At 36.4% G+C, this 19,480-nt stretch overlaps 1 protein-coding gene across 7 annotated transcripts in view; it reads right to left on the reverse strand.

Annotated features, from left to right (window-relative positions):
- The window catches only part of rims1b (regulating synaptic membrane exocytosis 1b), a 105,928-nt gene that overhangs the window by 33,750 nt on the left and 52,698 nt on the right, over window positions 1-19,480 (reverse strand). For all 7 annotated transcript variants that reach the window (XM_048197136.1, XM_048197139.1, XM_048197138.1 and 4 more), the window contains 11 exons: window positions 16,983-17,023; window positions 16,687-16,797; window positions 14,174-14,273; window positions 13,832-13,955; window positions 13,384-13,430; window positions 11,313-11,431; window positions 11,018-11,148; window positions 9,983-10,154; window positions 9,549-9,702; window positions 4,957-5,013; window positions 2,686-2,839 (listed from right to left, as the gene is read on the reverse strand). In XM_048197136.1, coding sequence (XP_048053093.1) covers window positions 2,686-2,839; window positions 4,957-5,013; window positions 9,549-9,702; window positions 9,983-10,154; window positions 11,018-11,148; window positions 11,313-11,431; window positions 13,384-13,430; window positions 13,832-13,955; window positions 14,174-14,273; window positions 16,687-16,797; window positions 16,983-17,023 — 1,210 coding nt within the window. The remainder of the gene's footprint in view (window positions 1-2,685; window positions 2,840-4,956; window positions 5,014-9,548; window positions 9,703-9,982; window positions 10,155-11,017; window positions 11,149-11,312; window positions 11,432-13,383; window positions 13,431-13,831; window positions 13,956-14,173; window positions 14,274-16,686; window positions 16,798-16,982; window positions 17,024-19,480) is intronic.

The raw sequence follows: 19,480 nt of genomic DNA on the forward strand, positions 1-19,480 counted from the left end.
CTTCACACAGCTATATCACCTCCAGCATAATATTCTTACAATATAACACTTAAGTAGCCTATGTCCTCTGCATGAAAATGCGTGCATGAATGGGCTCTAATCTGTGTCTGTACACATGTGAAACATATGAACAATGTACAAATGTTTTCATTATTGCAACATTTGTTTCCAACCATGTTATTTAATTTAATTACTAATTATAATATAGAATAATAGATCAATAATAAAGGTATGTTCAGTGTTAATTGTTGTTATGAATGGTCAAGTCACCTTTATAAAATATAGACTGTTTCAAAGCAGCTTTACAGTGATAAACAGGAACATAACAATTCAATGATGCAAACAGAATTCATTTCTGCTGTAAAGCAGCTCTAAAAAGACAATAGTAAACAGCCATTATTCAGTTGAAATCAGTTCAGAGTTCTTTCATTTCGGTTCAATAACTATGTAAAGTTCATCAATTATGAAATGAGTTCAATTCAGCTATAAAGCAGCTCTGCAGAAAACAGTGATTTCATCATTCAGGGGTGCGTTTCCCATACAACTATGTAACTCGTTCACATAACCTTTTGTTTAATTAACAATAAATTTAATGCGTACAATATGCATTGAATTGGACAAATAACCTACGTTAGTGAATAATTGTGTAGTACAACTATTTTCCTGCTCATCTGAACAAATGCTGCATGTCAGAACCAATCAATCACAGAGAGCGTTCACTACATTCAAAAAGGGCTGCATGCGTTTGGTATCATAAGAAACCATTGATGCTTTTGGGAAACACAGCCCTGAACAATGCTTAACAGAAGACAGAACAACATAATGTGTTTGAGTTATTTCACAACAAACAAAATGAAATAGTAGCCTACATAGTTTTTGCAATTACATTTATTTAAATTGAACGTTAAAAGTTTGTATTGATGTTCTGTAACTACACTGTCAGAATACTAAGTTTGCATTTTATGGGTGCAACAGCCTGTCACTGGCAGTCCCTTGACCAATACTGCAGTGACCATAGTTCAGCTAGGTCTACAGTATTTATAGATTTCCATGGTTACCACTACAAGTAACCATTTTTACCATGTGTAAACAAAAATATAATCTAATAAGTTGCAATTCAGGCATATTGAATGTTAAAATATCTTTCAAATATAATGTTAAGTGGGTATCATTACCCATTTTACTTCTAGTAATTCAATAATTTAAGGACTTATTAATAATTTAATAACTTGTTCAGATTAGAGGTATCGTATCAGTAACGATATCGCCGATATTGGCCTTGAAAGTATATTGGTATCGTATCGAAAACAAAATAATTGGTATCGCCCATCCCTAATGATGCATCGTTGAACAAATCAACTAGCTAGTCACGACTGTTTCCCGAAACCATTGTCGCAAATCTGTCGTTCAACCACGTTGCTGAATGACATCACACAGATGGTGGAGTAATAACTTCTTTAAATGAATCCGTTTGAGATCCGTTTGCTAGATTTTTTTGCTATAAATTATGAAGATGGCTTCTGAGGAGTAATTCTCATTTTCCTCATTTTGCTTTATTTCCAGATTCAATCATATGCCCATTCTTATGTGCCAGAGCACGTACGCACATGCGCACTCTTCAAAAACGATGCTTAAAATCTTTTGACAAACTAAAATATGTAAATGACATTTGTATATATTCAAAATAAAAGATATATATTATACTTAAAGGGTTAGTTCACCCACAAATGAAAATTCTGTCATTTATTACTTACCCTCATGCCGTTTCACACCCGTAAGACCTTCGTTAATCTTCAGAACACAAATTAAGATATTTTAGTTGAAATCCGATCTTCATGAAGCATCGGATCATAAATGAATCAGTGTGTCAAATCATGATTCAGATCGCGTGTCAAACTGCCAACGGCTGAAATCACGTGACTTTGGCGCTCTGAACAGCAGATTCGACACACTGATTCATTATGCTCCGATGCTTCCTGAAGCAGTGTTTTGAAATCGGCCATCACTAAATAAGTCGTTGTTTAGTTTTTTTGGCGCTCCAAAAATATCCTCGTCACTTTATAATGTTAATATTGAACCACTGTACTCACATGAACCGATTTAAATATGTTTTTAGTACCTTTATGGATCTTGAGAGAGGAAGTGTCCATTGCTCCCTAAGGAGGCCTCATGGAGCTATCAAATTTCAACTAAAATATATTAATTTGTGTTCTGAAGATTAACGAAGGTCTTACGGGTGTGGAACGACATGAGGGTAAGTAATAAATGACAGAATTTTCATTTTTGGGTGAACTAACCCTTTAATGTCAGCTTGCTTATTTTGCTCAAGATAATGATTTATGAAGTCCACGTGTCATAAAAACAAGAAACTATGCTTCTAACCACAGCTCGAGAGTTGTCGTTTCAACCACACAAGTTTGCGGTGCAGTTTGTGACTGTTTGTTTGAACTATGGTTTCGGGAAACACCAAATCGTTGAACTATGTTAGTAACGACGGAACTTGCGATGTTAATTGGCTAACTATGCTTTTGGGAAACACACCCCAGCTAAGTTGAGTTCTCATCCAATAGAGTCAGTGCAGTCAAAACAGTAATATTGCTGAATATTAAGTGTCTCCAGTTAGTGGTCAGTTAGGCTGAATTTGTTAAACATGTAAATATGTGGTGTCCAATTGATGTGGCTCACCTCTGCATAGGGACATGTGCAGGTCGTGACCGGGCTCTACATTGGTCCTCTCTGTGCGGGGATACTGACCGCGAGCGATGCTGTATGGTCGCCTGTCTCTCAGGTACGGTCAGCGTACTTGACCTCTCTCTGTCTCTGGAGTTCCTCTCTGCTGCTTTAATACATATACATTTTGTGTCACAGACTTATTCCAGTCAAAACAATACAAAAACCTTTTGCAGGGACACACCCACATTCACATTTCTAAAACTACTACAACAATTCATGCCAAAGGATTGTGCTGAGGTTCCAGCACAACCGCTACTGCTCTACACATGCTAGAAAGAAAACAAGCAAAAAAAAAAAAAAAAAAAACAACTTAAAAGGTTCATCTGATTTAGTCACCTTATGTGTTTATTTTCACAATCAATTGGTTTTACGTATTACTTTAATGTTATTGAAGGACAATAAAGTTAACTATATGTGGTGCATGAGTTTTTTTTTTTTCTTTTTGTGTTCTCATGAATATTTTTACCATCACCATGTCATTTAACATTTATCCCATGTCTCCATAAACATTTGCTTCTCTCTCTCTGTCTTTTTTTTTTTCTTTTCTTTTTCTCTTGAGATAGCAGTTAAAATCCAATTAACCAGTAAAAAAACAAATTAGAGATACACAAAGGCTTCATGCACAACAGTAAGCAAATAACACCCCAAAAGTACTTGCAATCAGTATCAATGTTATAAATTAATTTCCCAGAATTCAGCTGTAAACAACTAAAGATAATGCTACAGTACAACTGATAAAGGATTTGCTGGTTACAACCACAGAGATTAAGAGCTTTAATTAGGCTAACCCAATCCATCAAATCATGATGTGAAACAAAGCATTAACTAGACCTAAAAAGCGTATGTATCATTTCTGTATAATTTTCACTGAAACACATACAGATTTCTCTGCTACAGTTCACTTACGAAAATATCTGTGAAGCGAATGTATTATAGTACAATTTAACATTTAGAACTGGAGAGGCAGATTGAGTTGTTGTCAGGATTTGATGCTCTTTGTAAGAGAAATCTGACTTACATTTATAACTTGCAGTTACATTAAAATGTAGATTTGGAAAGGAAATTAATTCCCAATCAAAGTTGAAAGAAAATTAGAATAAGCCCTAATTTAATCATTGAGCACTACAGAGTTTCTGAGAATTCATGACTCATGCATCTGATAAACTTTTTTTATGATTGCTCAAAGCACTAACACTGAACAAGTACAGTTTTAATTAATAAACAGAACTTAAATGGAAAGCACTCAAATATCTGCACTGTAGACATAAGCATGTAAATAAACATTGCACTAAATATCACTGCATAGATAATTAACATAAATGTCATTATTAACTCCTCAATATTGAAATTGACTATTAAAGTGATACTGGTGCAACTCTATAGCAGAATGTCAATCACATAGATTGCCCAGAAAACAATCAATGATTTTATCTTGGATATCCAAGATACATTTATAGTTTAAGAACAATATACAGTGTTTACTGCAGGTCTGACAACTTGCAGTACTCTTATGTTAAAAATATGCACGAAACATAGTATAAAACAATTTAAAATATCAGCCACAGCATATTCTTCTTTTATGCTCTAAATTCTATAGCAAGCTTTTCTACAGGCATGCAACAGAGGTGACATCCATTGTCATAAGACCCATATTAATCCTGTTACATGCTGTAATACAATCTTATAATCACTTTTTAACCTCTTGCTATTGCAGCTTGACAACAAAATTAAACAGGTCTTATGAAGGTAATAAAAGTATGTTTTTATAGAGAGTGATTGACTTACAGAGTCATTCCTCCACAGTGTCCATGCACAATTCATGTGAGGTGTTTCTGTGGTTCAAATTAACACTCTACAGTATAGCCCATCATAGGAGGAGAGAGACTGTATTCTGTACTTCAAAAACTAACACAACCTTCTTTATAATCCATTATTCTATTCTAACACAGCAATTTTCACCACACTTGTTCATCTTATTCTTTTATCTATGTGCCAATTAAGAATCATATTCACTTGTATATCAACTAATGGGATTCTATACAACTAAAAGGCTTGGAGGAAGAATAAAAAAACAAAACAAAAACAAATAAACAAACAAACAAACAAAAACAGCTGTATTCACTACAGTACACCTCTGCAGTAATATTAAGTGACATTAGCTTTCTCTCTCACCCTGTGTTGGGTTTCTACTCTTCGAACAGAGTAATCATTGCCCCCACCCACCTGAGGACACTACTGTTATACCATCATCATAATCTGTCTCAATGATGCGATGAGATCCTGAGACACACACACACACACACATACACAGCATACAATTCAACTGCTGAACATAAAAACATGTATTATAACTGCATTATAACCTACATTCAAATCTATTCAAGTCTTATTTTCCTTTATAGTGAACAAAAACATTTTTTAAGATTTAGTATGTTTTTTGTTTGTTTGTTTGTTTTTTCAGTTTTAAATTGCCACAATTATGCTATTTTAAGTGTTACTAATTTTGTTTTGAAGGTCTCCTACAATATACAATACATATATCAAAGGACGAAAGTCTCTGTCTTCAGTCTAGGGGCACTTTAATAACTTTCAGAAATTTAAGTAATGGATCTTAATGCAGTTTTTCTATTATGATGTACTGTTAAACAATATATTAAGTTGAATTAATGCAATTCATTTGGGGGGTTAAAATAGGTCTGATTTTTTGTTGTTGTTGTTGTCTTCTTAACCTGAATAATTATTTTGGTTGCATTGTTTGAGCATTTGCATGATTTATTTATACTGTAGTTGTTGATTTTGTTTTCATGTTTAGTATCTTCTTGTTCTGTGATTTCAGGATGCCTTTGTTCCTGTACTTGAAATTATCAGCTGCATTTTTCATCTTGTCAACAACATTGCTGATGGAAATGTTCATTAACAAAGTGTTTTTTGATTATGAGAATGACTACAAAGACAAGGCGGAAAATATGCATAACAATGATAATTAAATGTTTTTTTAAGAAAACTTTTAACAAAAATATGACAAGAATAAAACAAATAGCACAGCAAGATATTGACAATGCACATTTTTTAACAGAAGAAAAATCTTGAAATAATGTGATTGTTTCTAATAATACAATCATGCTGGGAATTGTCCCGCTTGAGCTTCGCGAGATAAACAATGAACACCAGTAAACTGAAGTGCTTAATTAACTCACCCAAATGCTCTTTCTGTAACAATGCAATAAAACCCATCTATAACATGTCAAATGAATAACTGAAGAATTCACAACATTGTATAACACTAGTTATAATGTTATTTCAGGAGATCAAGATTTTACAATTTCTGTTTCTTTTGTTAAATGTTGATACGTGTTTAAAGTAATTTGATTTTAATTCTCATCAACAAAAATTTTATTTTTGTCACCTAAAATTAGTAAAATGTATGAATTTGAAACATTGACTAAATTCAAAGGCTTTTTTTCTTTTTTTCTTTTATCCTTTTTTTTTTTTTTTTTTTGCCAAAAGACAAAAACTATGAATAAAACAAACTAACAAAAAAAGTGTAAAAAAAAAAAAAAAAAAAAAAAATATTAGTTAGACTATTTCATGATTGTGGTGTTGTTAGTAGATTAGGAAAACAAGAACTTTGCTCTCCATGACATATACATTTCTCATAGAAAACATGAAATGAAGCATATAATATTGACCAATTTGAAACCACTACTTAGGAACTCTTCTAAAACTGGGGTTATGTATGCAACCCGGTTCCCTGTGAAGGGAACGAGATGCTGCATCATGGCGTTGACAGTATGGGAATGCTCCTGTGTAAGCTGGTGTCTGAAGCACTAAAGTGTCTAAATATATCTGAATGGCCGAACATATGGCTATAAATTCTTAATTGTCTAAAAAAGACAATTCTAATTGTCAGATTCTAATTGTCTGAAAAAGACGCACAGGTGTAACATAGGTGTGGCAACGTGACACAGCATCTCATTCCCTTCTCTTGGAACCGGGTTACATACGTAACCCAAAAACTCCCCTTAGAAGTGGAACTTTGATGCTGCGTCATGGCGTTGATGCAATGGGAACTTGAACTCGGAACTCGAGAGACTTGCGGTGACAACACAGCCCAAGTGCCCAGCCCTTGTTCAGGAACAGTGGCCTCTTCCACAGCTGAAGAGTAAGTAGCTCACAGCGCGTGACCCTTATAACCCTGGAAAGATGATTAAGAGGTTGAAAACCCCTGCTCTTGAGTCAGAAATGGAACTGTCTCATGTACAGCAGGCCCAATGGAATAATGTTGACCTAGCAATCTCTGTACTTATAGAACTGAAAGCTCCTGGCCTAGCCTGCGTCTCTTACAGTGGTTATGATCGAATCTACACATGCAGATGTGCCTGCATTGTGGTCAGTTCCCACACTACCCATAGAAAAGTGATTCTCTGTTTTGGAGAAAGCACACTCTTTTTGAGGTTTAATCTGAGTACCAGACACTTTATTTGGGCGAGCCATGCTCAATGCCATGCAGCTAACTCTTCTGACTGGGCTAATATCAACCAGTCATTGATGTAGTCGAGTACAAGAATGCACTGGAGTCACAGTGGAGCCAGAACAGCATCCATGCACTTGGTGAAGATGCATGGGGACAAGGTTAGGCTGAAAGGAAGAACCTGATATTGGTATGCTTCACCCCCGTAAAGAAACCGGAGGAACTTCCAGTGTTCTCGCAATATCTCAGTTTAGAAATTAGAGCTGCCCCCTAATTGTCAACTAATCGTTAGTCGATGAGAAGAGGCTTAGTCGACCAAAATTGGTAGACTACGCAGAAAGTAAAAAAAAAAAAAAATAAATCCACAGGATGTGGAGAAATCACATACGTTTGCCGGCGCACTGTGGCAAGCTTTATGCGTGCACTTGAGCGCTGATTAAGTTAGGTATTATATAGGTGATTAAAGTCTTTATTATGATTTATATGGTTTATTAATATAAACGTGCAATTAGTCGACTAACCGATTAAATGAACGACTACTAATCGACTAGAAAAATCTTTAGTCGTGGGCACCCCTAGTAGAAATATGCATCTTTTAGATCTATTGTCACAAATTAATCCTCTGATTGAATTTGTGACATGATGAGTTTGATGGTTAGCATCTTAAACCTGTATGTCCGAAGAGTACGGTTCAGGAACCCTGCAGATCTAAATGAAGAGTACCCTGCAGATCTAAAAACAGATGCAACCCCCCAGTTCTTTTTGGATCCTAACAAGTACCAACTGTAAAACCTAGCTTCTCTTTCTGGGAGGGGTACTCTTTCTATGTGCCCATTTGCACTTGCAGGGGAAAGATAGCCCACAAGTGTCTCTTCCACCTTAGGCATTGCCCCATACCCATGCTTGCGCATCCTGACCATCGTAGAATATGTCGAGGTGGCAAGGGTATGTACGTGGGATGAATATGGGTTCTTTGATGACTTCAACACCTCAGTGTAGAGGTCAGGGAAGAACGCAACATGGCCGCAGGGAAGGTCATCAAGCTTGGAACGAATGATCGCTTACAACTGATCTTTAACTTGGCTACTGCTTGAGCAATAACCTTGAGAAGCTCCTCAAATGTGGCAGATTTAAGGAAACTGCTCTGCCGAATCAACCATCTGCTTGTCTACCTCCATCCCCTCAAAGTTAGATTCAGACAGCATGAGTTCCTTATTTTGGTCCAAAGAAATCGTAGAGCGAATGTAGAGATCCAAAACGGGGTCCTCAGAGTCAGTAGAGACAGCAAGAGACACCCGCCTCCGCCAACTCGTCCTGCGATCCCCATGACCTGAGACACCACGCTGTCTTGGCAGCAGCGGGACCGAGCCACGAGGTGCAGTTGCTTGACTCTCATCCCTCAGGAAGAGAGCCAAGCAAGACTGGAGCTTAAGCTTATTGTAATTTCACAATGTACACAATCAGCCCCCTCAAGGACTAACCAAGCATGCTCCTAACCCACACAGAAAATGCACGTCGTGTGAATCATCCGCTGTAATAAAATGTGTTCACGAGGCAGACATCTCCTATAGTTTTCTAACTCCTGTCTAAAGACTTAAAATACACACACAATACAGGAACAGACATACGCTCAACAAGCATGCAGCTTCTGAAGACAAAGAAGCTGACCATGTGCATTTCTGGCATCTGCTTTGTTCCCATTTGCCTGGCAAGGCCAGACTGATATATCTTCTACAAGAAGATCGCCCTCCGTCCAAACTGTATCGTGCAATCAGATTCGTTTATTTCAGTGACGCAAACAGCGTCACTCTAGTGCGGCGAAAGTTCCTTCAATATCAACAAAGATTGCACACGGGAGACCCTAGAGTTTGTTCTATTCAGCCGTGAATTCAGTTTTAAATGACCAAAAACACATTAATTATTTACTTTTCGCTGTTGACTCTCTTGTCGCTTTGCTAACGTTATATCCGCCCTTCTCTGATTGGTTTACTCCGCTTCCTGTTTGCTCGGATTTGCTCCGCCCTAGAAATCGAATTGATTCAATGGCCGACCAGACTCATCCGCTGGTACAGTGGTGAGGCTGGATTTTCCAGGCAACGTTCCCATAGCATCAACGCCATGACACAGCATCAAAGTTCCACTTTGAAGGGGAATATCCTTTATCTAAACAGGTAATCAAGTCATCTAGACCCAAATTTTAAGACATTGTATGGTCAGTAGATACATTTCAAATAAAAAAATAAAAAACATGCAAACTGTTGCCTTCATTATTTAAGTTCTATGAACAGCTAACTTTTTACAGTGATAACTCACACTAGTAGCACATATACTAGCTTTTACTTACTTTGTAGTTTTTTACTAGGACTATCTCCATGAACATGTCTGCGGGGGAGGCAGGGGGATGGCTGAGGCAACGGTAGGGATGACACATCATGGGTCTGCAATTTGTACCAGTGTGGCTGATCATCCAATAAAGCTGTTTCCAGCTCAATCAGAATCTGGGCAAAGACACAGCCAGAAAGAGGAATTTGAGCCATGATAGATGATTTGAACCTATTTGGAGGCCAAAAGTAGCTGAAGGGTCCTGTACTGTATTGATGTTATGTTAAGTGAATCCAGTGGAGTCAATAGAATTGAACACATTACTTCAAACATGCACTTTCATTGAATTCACTTCTGAAATGAATTCATACAAATGCATATTAAATGTTGTTCTGAACCTATATATAGATACATAGATATGTTACTGTCAAAACAAAATAATTGAAGCACACACACCTCTCCAAGAAATTCACTCTCTTCTTCCTGGACTCTGGGCTGGTCCCAAACAGTGATCTCCAACATGCGCTCTCTGAAGTCTCTGCGGTGGATGTGAGAATACAGGAACGTCTGGTTCCATTTTGGCTCTGCACTCTTCTTCACAGTTTTCGTCCTTCTCTTGCTCTTGTCACTAGAGGAATGTAGTGTGTTTAAAAGAGTGTGTACACTCTGCAAAACTTCTCTGTAAATTTCTCCCAAAAATCAGCACAGAAAAAGCAACAAAAAGTCTGCAGATTCCATTTCCACCTGCTTATTATTCAATGTTTTTACACGGAATGCATTTTATAAACTCAGCATTACCCAAAATGGAAAATGCAACTCAGGTCTTACAGTACAAAGCTAGTGCACTGATAAATATATCATGAAAGAAAAAACAAAAACAAAAAAACAAACCAAATGCTTAAAAAAATAAAAAATAATAATGTATTTCTGATGCCACCAATCTATTCAAAATTTGTAGTCTCTTATGCTCATAATGACCTTTGTCTTTGATAAAATCTTTATTTAATCAAAAATACAGTAAACTTGAACATTGTGAAATACAATTACAATTTAAAATAACCATATTGTATTTTAAAGTATTTTTGAATGCAAATTATTCCTGTGATTCAGCAAAGCTGAATTTTTAGCAGCCATTGCTACGGTCTTCAGAATCACATGATACTTCAGAAATCATTCTAATATGCTGATTTGGTTATTTCATTATTATTATTGTTTCTTATTATTATCATTATTGATTATTGCTTAATATTTTTGTGGAAACTGTGATACATTTTTTCAGGATTCTTTGATGAATAGAAAAACATTTATTTGAAATAGAATTTTTCTGTAACAATTTAAAGTGTTCTTTCTGAATAAAACAATATTTTTTATTTAAAAAATGAAAATTAAACTTTTGAATGGTAGTGCATGCAAACTATTACCTCTTGAAAAAAATCTGTAAATGTAAATATATTTTAGGGTTTTTTTTTGTTTTGTTTTGGGGTTTTTTACCTTCTATCAGGAAGAAAATACATTTTGACGTAGGGATTTCTGGGTCGTCCGTCAGGTCGGGGAGGCAGTTCTCGTGCTTGTAGGACATTTACAATAAGCTGATGGCCCACTTTATCATACCATAATTTCACCTTGGTAAAAAGAAATAACACTTTCTCAAATTTCACAAAATGTTGGCAATACATAATTTAAATGTGAGCTAGCAGATAAAATATGTCATGTCACCAAACCACCTTTTTTTTCAGTTGAGAAAACAGGGATAAATATTTTCTCTGCAAAGTGGTTTTACACTTACCGACAGCTGGCCTGGCAGTACCAGAGGGAGGTCTCTCAACATCCCAGGACTAGTTGGTGACATTACAGAGATGGATGGACGGTCCATCTTTTGTGATTCATCTATAGAACTCGAACCAGCTGTAAGTTTAAATAGCTGACATGTTAAATGTGCAGCTGTGAAGATGTATTGCACGCTTAGTGGAGAAATGTTTTAATAACAAGGATAAAATTAGGAGTTAAAGTGATAATTCAAGCAAATATGTAAATTCTGTTATCGTTTACACACCCTATTGCAGTTCATTTTGCAAGAATTTCTCATCAGTTTTTGTCATGTCATTCAGATTCATTTATTTTTTATTATTAAAAGTCAGTTTTACTCTTACTAAAATGATATCTAATTTTATTCTATAAAAATTAATATTTTAGTTTACAAACCCGATTCCAAAAAAGTTGGGACAAATTGTGAATAAAAAAGTAATGCAATAATTTACAAATCTCATAAACTTATATTTTATTCACAATAGAATATAGATAACATATCAAATGTTGAAAGTGAGACATTTTGAAATGTCATGCCAAATATTGGCTTATTTTGGATTTCATGAGAGCTACACATTCCAAAAAAGTTGGGACAGGTAGCAATAAGAGGCCGGAAAAGATAAATGTACATATAAGGAACAGCTGGAGGGCCAATTTGCAACTTCTTAGGTCAATTGGCAACATGATTGGGTATAAAAAGAGCCTCTCAGAGTGGCAGTGTCTCTCAGAAGTCAAGATGGGCAGAGGATCACCAATTCCCCCAATGCTGCGGCAAAAAATAGTGGAGCAATATCAGAAAGGAGTTTCTCAGAGAAAAATTGCAAAGAGTTTGAAGTTATCATCATCTACAGTGCATAATATTATCCAAAGATTCAGAGAATCTGGAACAATCTCTGTGCGTAAGGGTCAAGGCCGGAAAACCATACTGGATGCCCGTGATCTTTGGGCCCTTAGACGGCACTCTATCACATACAGCAACGCTACTGTAATGGAAATCACAACATGGGCTCAGGAATACTTCCAGAAAACATTGTCGGTGAACATAATCCACTGTGCCATTCACCGTTGCCGGTTAAAAGCCTTTAGGTCAAAAGAGAAGCCATATCTAAACATGATCCAGAAGCGCAGGCATTTTCTCTGGGCCAAGGCTCATTTAAAATGGACTGTGGCAAAGTGGAAAACTGTTCTGTGGTCAGACAAATCAAAATTTGAAGGTTTTTTTTGAAAACTGGAACGCCATGTCATCCGGACTAAAGAGGACAAGGAAACCCAAGTTGTTATCGGCACTCAGTTCAGAAGCCTGCATCTCTGATGGTATGGGGTTGCATGAGTGCGTGTGGCATGGGCAGCTTACACATCTGGAAAGGCACCATCAATGCTGAAAGGTATATCCAAGTTCTAGAACAACATATGCTTCCATCCAGACATCGTCTCTTTCAGGGAAGACCTTGTATTTTCCAACATGACAATGCCAGACCACATACTGCATCAATTACAACATCATGGCTGTGTAGAAGAAGGATCTGGGTACTGAAATGGCCAGCCTGCAGTCCAGATCTTTCACCCAGAGAAAACATTTGGCGCATCATAAAGAGGAAGATGTGACAAAGAAGACCTAAGACAGTTGAGCAACTAGAAGCCTGTATTAGACAAGAATGGGACAACATTCCTATTCCTAAACTTGAGCAACTTGTCTCCTCAGTCCCCAGACGTTTGCAGACTGTTATAAAAAAAAAAAAAGAGGGGATGCCACACAGTGGTAAACATGGCCTTGCCCCAACTTTTGAGATGTGTTGATGAATGAACATGCAAACTTAATTCTGAAATAATAACATTACAAGGAGTACATTTGAAAAAAAAAAAAAATATTGTAAATTCTTTACGCTTTATTCATTGTCAGTTTATAAAGAAATATTTTTTTAATGTCATAAAAAACATTAACATTGTTAACATTGTTAATGACATGAGTGTGAGTAAATGATGACAGAATTTTCAAATGACATGAGTGTGAGTAAATGACTATTTAGTCGATGAATTTTCACAAAACTTACTTGATTCTAGAGGAGGATGTGATGTCCCTGGAAGTCTTGGTGTATCTCTGTAGGAAAATTGAAACACAGGAAAAAAGAATGTCAGTTGACAGATCATTAGTTTTTCTCTCTGTCATTTTTTTCCTCTTGAGACATCATGGAAACACTGTCCAGTCAAAGGAAAGAAAAGGGAACCAAAGGACCACTTTAATGTAATGGCTGAACAGCTTTAACTGTGAGAGGAGGGTCTGGGCATGTAGGGTGACAATGGGACACTGGGAGGAATAATACTCTCAGATACTTTACTTACTGATATGCTCTATAGACCTTTTTCAAGAAGTTTTTGGACAGAATACGTTGAATACATCTTTAACGTGCAACAGGAAGAAAAATCATTGGAGTCAGAGGTTTGTTTTCTGTTATTTCATTTCCAAACCAGCTGTTGATTTTTGTGCTTTGTTTAGCTTACCCAATTGGTCTGGAAACAACTATTTCCACTTGAGGTGCTGACTGGGACTCTAGAATAATATTGTACACTTCCTTTTTAGTTGCTCCAGGCAAAGCCTTTCCATTCCACTGCAACACCTCATCGCCTGAAATAAAAAATAAAAAAAAGAAACCATTTAGCACTTAGCGGTGTCCTGCATAGACAGACTGACTGAATAATGAGCTGTGAAAAATTACATGTAGATATGCAACCAAAAATATCAACAGAGATCTAGCTAAAGACATCCATAAAGCTATGGTCAAAAATATTTTAAAATCTTAAATAGTTATCTTACATAGTTAGCCAAATTTAAATAACCATTACCTGCTCGTAAATGACCTACAATGTCAGCCAAACTTCCTTTCTTTACTTTGGTGATAAAGGCCCCCAGTCTCCCTGACTCCGTCATTTTCCCACCAACCACCTGGACAGGACAGATGACAGAGTCAACCATGTTTACTCACAATTTGCAATAACAAACTAAGTACTGTTCTTCAGCTTCTTTACATAGACCTTTTGTAAAGCATGGCACTATGTGTTGTTTACGCTCTGCTTGAGCGTCCGGTGTGAAACTGGCGTGATTTTGGATAAAATGTCTGCCAAATGCATAAATAGGATAACGAAATATCCAATCATTTACCAGGGATGACCAAACAAAAGAAAAAAATGTGTTTAGAATTATGTAAGTAAATGTAAAATAAGGAAATAAAACTATCAGGAGTACAGACTGTATAAAAACACCAGAACAAGAACAGTAAAAAAAAAAAAAAAACAACAAAAAAAACAAACATACTTTTGAATGAGATTGTACAGATGATTGTATCTCTTCCTGGCTATGTTTAATCAGCTAGTTTTGTATAACCCTACACTTCAATTTTATAAAACGTTCCATAAAAAGCTGTTTGAAAAGCAGTTATTTAGAATTGGTTCATTTGCTAGCTGACAGAATAGCTTTGGATGTTTATTTCATTATCATTATTCCCACATTACAGTTTTCTTTTTATTATTATTATTCGTTTTGGTACTATTTTCACAAGATGAGCATTTTCAAAACCCTTAGTACAAAACTTCAAACTGATCACACTTGTAACACAGCTAGTCATTCTTTCAAAACCTAGCAGATTCCAATCTCAGCTGGAGGCACAGTCAGCTTTTCATTATATGGACATACTGTAAAATAGGACTCTTTGAATTGGTTTTGTTCAGTGTGGATGCAGAACAACACAGAGGTGCAGAGAGAGAGGGAGAGAGAAAATGTCTGGGTGAGGGAGAGGAATAGTTGAAGGAGGAGAGGAGTAGTTGGATCAGGACAAAGGAGAAGAAGAGGTATGGGAGAGGAGGAAGAATATGTGCTGGATTGTGCATCTCTTTGGATTTTTATAGATATTGTATCTATAGACATAGTTTCTTGTTTGCAAATTCCGATATGGATAACCACATGTGAGAGAGAGAGAGAGAGAGAGAGAGAGAGATTTGCAATTTGTGAACACAAAGCAGGATAGAGTACAAGGGAGAGGAAGCTGTCAATGACTGTGTAACATCAGATTGATCAGAGATGCATCAGAAGAAGAGAGACAGATGGCATCAAATACAGCATTTTTCATTACAGTATGCCATACTGTAACATATGCTTCATCTGTAAAGGTCAACTACAGTATAGATCCAGTGTATTATCAAAAGGTGTGATGAAGTTATGAAATGTCCATGAGGTTTTGTGCTAGAACAGAGTTTGCTGCCAGTATAGTAAATGTTATCACTGTGTCACATGGCTGAATATATACCGTAGTTGACAAGGGTGAGTTACAGTAATGTGGCAGTCTCTACCATGGTAATCTGTTTACAGTATCACGGCATACATACTGTAATGTAAAATGATGTATTTGATGCCATCTGTCTCCCTTCTTCTGATGCATCTTTGATCAATCTGATGTTACAGTCTCTCTCCCTTGTACTCTATCCTGCTCTATATGTTAACAAATTCCAAATCTCTCTGTCACACACACACACACACACACACGTCTGGTTCACTATCCTTGTAGGGATTCTCCATAGGCGTAATGGTTTTTATACTGTACAAACTGTATATTCTATCCCCTACACTAACCCTACTCCTAAACCTACCCATCACAGAAAACGTGAGGCATTTTTACATTTTCAAAAAAACATCATTTAGTATGTTTATTAATCCATTGCCCTCATGGGGATTGCTGGCTGGTCCACGTAATGTAGGTGATTTCAGGTTTTACTATGTTTTACTATCATTGTGGGTACCATTTTGTTCCCACAATGTAATATAAACCTGTACACACTTACAAACTCACACACACGTGCATGCTTGCACACACTTTGAACAAGATAAATCACTTATGTAAAAAGAATTCATTACATTTGGTTATCCATATTGGAAATGGCAAACAAGCTTCATAAAAACTATGTCTTAATAACTTATAAAAATTTATAGATATGCCAAATGATTAACTGATTAACCATTAAGTTCAGTTGGATTAAATAATAGACAAATGTATTAAACTGAACGAGAAGAGATGAAAATCAAAAGTTCAATAGTAAGAGCTTTATGAAAGGCAGTAACTGTGAATTAAACCTTTATATGAAACACTTATTTTGTGTAGTGAAAAGAATACTTTGTGATTTTGTGTATTGAACTAGCACAATTATGCTGAAATGTTTGAAAAAGTGCACTTTTGATGATCTGTTGTGATATTAGTACTAAGAGTTTTGAAAATGTATCAATTACTTGTGAAAATTGCACCAAATCCTTCAAGTGCAAGACACAGACAATATTATTAGCTGGTGTAAACTGTCATTGACAAGCTCACCTTCAGACCCAGTAGGGAACCGGCTTCTCGTGGCATGGTAGAACGCTTACTTAAAGTGATGCGGCCAATCAAATGATCTCCCTCTTTGGATGGCTGCCAGCTCACTGGATGCTGTGCGGAAACGAACAATGCTTTTTCAGTCCCATTAATGCAGAAAATATATGTGCTGACATATATTTCAAAGAGTTCATCTACAGAAATATGCTGTAATCAAACAACTTATGTGTCTGCTATTACACCCATTTCCACTGATACATGTTTGCTATATATGATTGACATCAAATTGAAATACTTACATGCCACACAGTGGGATCCAGAGGATGACAGTCCCAGTCACCTGCAAAATAAAAATTGACATTATAATGGACATTATAAACAGTAATTAATCAATGTGTAGCAGTTGTAGAAGCATTTTTATGGTTTTAGTTTTAATTAACGGTACACCATGTAACTTATTTGTTCAAAATTATCAAATTTAAATAAGAAGTCAATACATCCTCAGTCCTTCTTCCAAAATGTGTTTTCGTCATACCCTGATTCACTATGGTAAGCCTGTTATACATGTTTATATTTTATTTGATGTGTGTATTGTGGGAGTGGCATAGGTTAGTTGTCACAACAAATGAGAAAAGCTGACAGGAAACACACTAAATCTCGAACCTATGGGGAATTTTAAAAGAACGCTGAATAGAGGAGAGTCTTCTGGCAAAAAGAGAATGCAACAGTGCTCGTAATAAAATGAGAGTCAACATTGGCTTGGCTTTTTAGAGATGTGTAGAGCTGAGGGATTTGAAATGTTGTAAAAGCAATGAAAAGATGGCGTTTTTATTACTCAACAGGTGAGTAAGGTATTTTATTGAACAGATAAATTTCCATGTTCTCAAACAGAATTCATTGTAAAGCATTATCTATTGTGAAGAGTCATTTCATTATGGTTTGTTGTAGTGCTGTGCTGCAATTTATTTTCAATGAAGTACCATGTCTATAAATGGGTAAAGCTACAGTACAGTACTGTCTTCAGCTAGTCAGCCCAAGATCCTTGCCATCTAAACTGGTTATATTTCTTAAGCCTAGAAGTGATTGTTTTGTGAGCAGTAGGATAATCTTGGCCTCTTTATATTTATCTGCACAGTCAAAAATACTTCTGCAAAATGCATGCAGTGCAAATGCTAGAGTGCCAATAGTTACATAGTGTACATTTAAAGTAGTAACCCTGCTTTGTGAGAAATTAGTCTCTTGAATTCTGAGATATATGGGTCTGGTTTCACTTTATTTTGATGGTCCCTTTCACACATTCTTTTGACTATAAGTAACATTACACCTACGTGTCTACTAACTCTCTTTAGAGTGTTAGTAGAGTATTAGTAGACAGGTAGGTTTAGGGTTAGAATAAGCTGACACATACTTGCAAAGTTACTTATAGACAGTAGAATGGGGGAACATCACAATAAAGTATTAGCAGATATTAAAAAGATGGAGACTCCAGGTAGGTTGCAGTTCTGGAAAATGGTGGCGCTGGAGACTAAAGGGTTCCTGATGGTTTCACACTTAATTCTTCACCTTAATTCTTCAATCTTTTGCAGTTAACATGTGTCTTTTCTTTTCCACCTGATTTTGTATGACCCCACTGACCCCATGAGCATTTTGCTTTCCCTTGGTCATGCTTTAACTTTGCAAATTCTAGTATTGCATTAGTATTGCGTCCTTCTCATGAGCATTTAATCATTTTTGACTTTTCAGTCTGAGTTAAATCTCTTTTTTTGGCTCATTTTGCCTGTAAAAGCAAACCTGCCTAATAATTCTGCACACCTGAATATAAGGCATTTTTCATTTCCAGCCTTCATGAACAATTATATATCACTTATAAATGATTAAAAACAATATTAATAGTAGTTATTAAGATTGATGTGGATTGGAATTGGTAAAATGTGCTTGGAAAAAAAATATGATCAGAAAATCAGCTTGCCTAATAATTCTGCACACAGTGTATTTATCATATGCATTAACACACTCTTAACAATATGACAACTGGCAAAACCTTAAGAAACAGTGAAATTACTCATATTAATTTAAGAAATTATTTAAATTATGTTAATGTTTTTCTATTAAAACAACAAAAACAACTTTGCATTGTAGCACAGAGGTTGCATAGATACATTTATTCAGCAACCAGAATCACAAACATTATAGTCGAGATCCATGTTTGGATTTAATACAGTTCGTCACTGAGAAGGTTTGCTTACAGATTTAGTTGCAGCAAACAGCACAAGCAGCCTTGTGAAGGAACACAGACTCGCTGTATTACACATCATTCATTTAAGCTGAATATAACAATGGAGATCGATAAACTCCAATATACATGTGTATCAGTGTTTTTTTCTTCAGTGTTTTCAGTGTTTTGTCAGCTTACAGTTGTGTAGTGTGTGCTCACAAGCACACAATAGGTCTCAGACATGAGCTTGGGATGTTGACTGAAGGATGTGTGAGCTGGAGTAGCATGGACCTTCCAAATTATAAAAACACATGAATGTATGCGGAGAGGACCAGCCTGCCGCATCACATACTGGCTGTAGGGCAGGGGGGGCCTTGCCAAGGCTTGGGAGGAAGCAGCCCTTCTGGTAGAATGAGCCCTACTACTTAGAGGCGAAACTTGCCCACGTGCTTCATAGGCTAGAGCAATAGCATCCCTGACTCAATGTGACAATGTTTGCTTGGTGGTGGCCGCCCCCCTGTTTTGACCCCCATAGCAAATGAATAGTTGCTCTGACTTACACCACTGGCTAGTTTGGTGCAA

This window comes from Megalobrama amblycephala, linkage group LG7 (genome assembly GCF_018812025.1).
Source record: "Megalobrama amblycephala isolate DHTTF-2021 linkage group LG7, ASM1881202v1, whole genome shotgun sequence".
In the NCBI taxonomy this organism is placed as follows: domain Eukaryota; kingdom Metazoa; phylum Chordata; class Actinopteri; order Cypriniformes; family Xenocyprididae; genus Megalobrama; species Megalobrama amblycephala.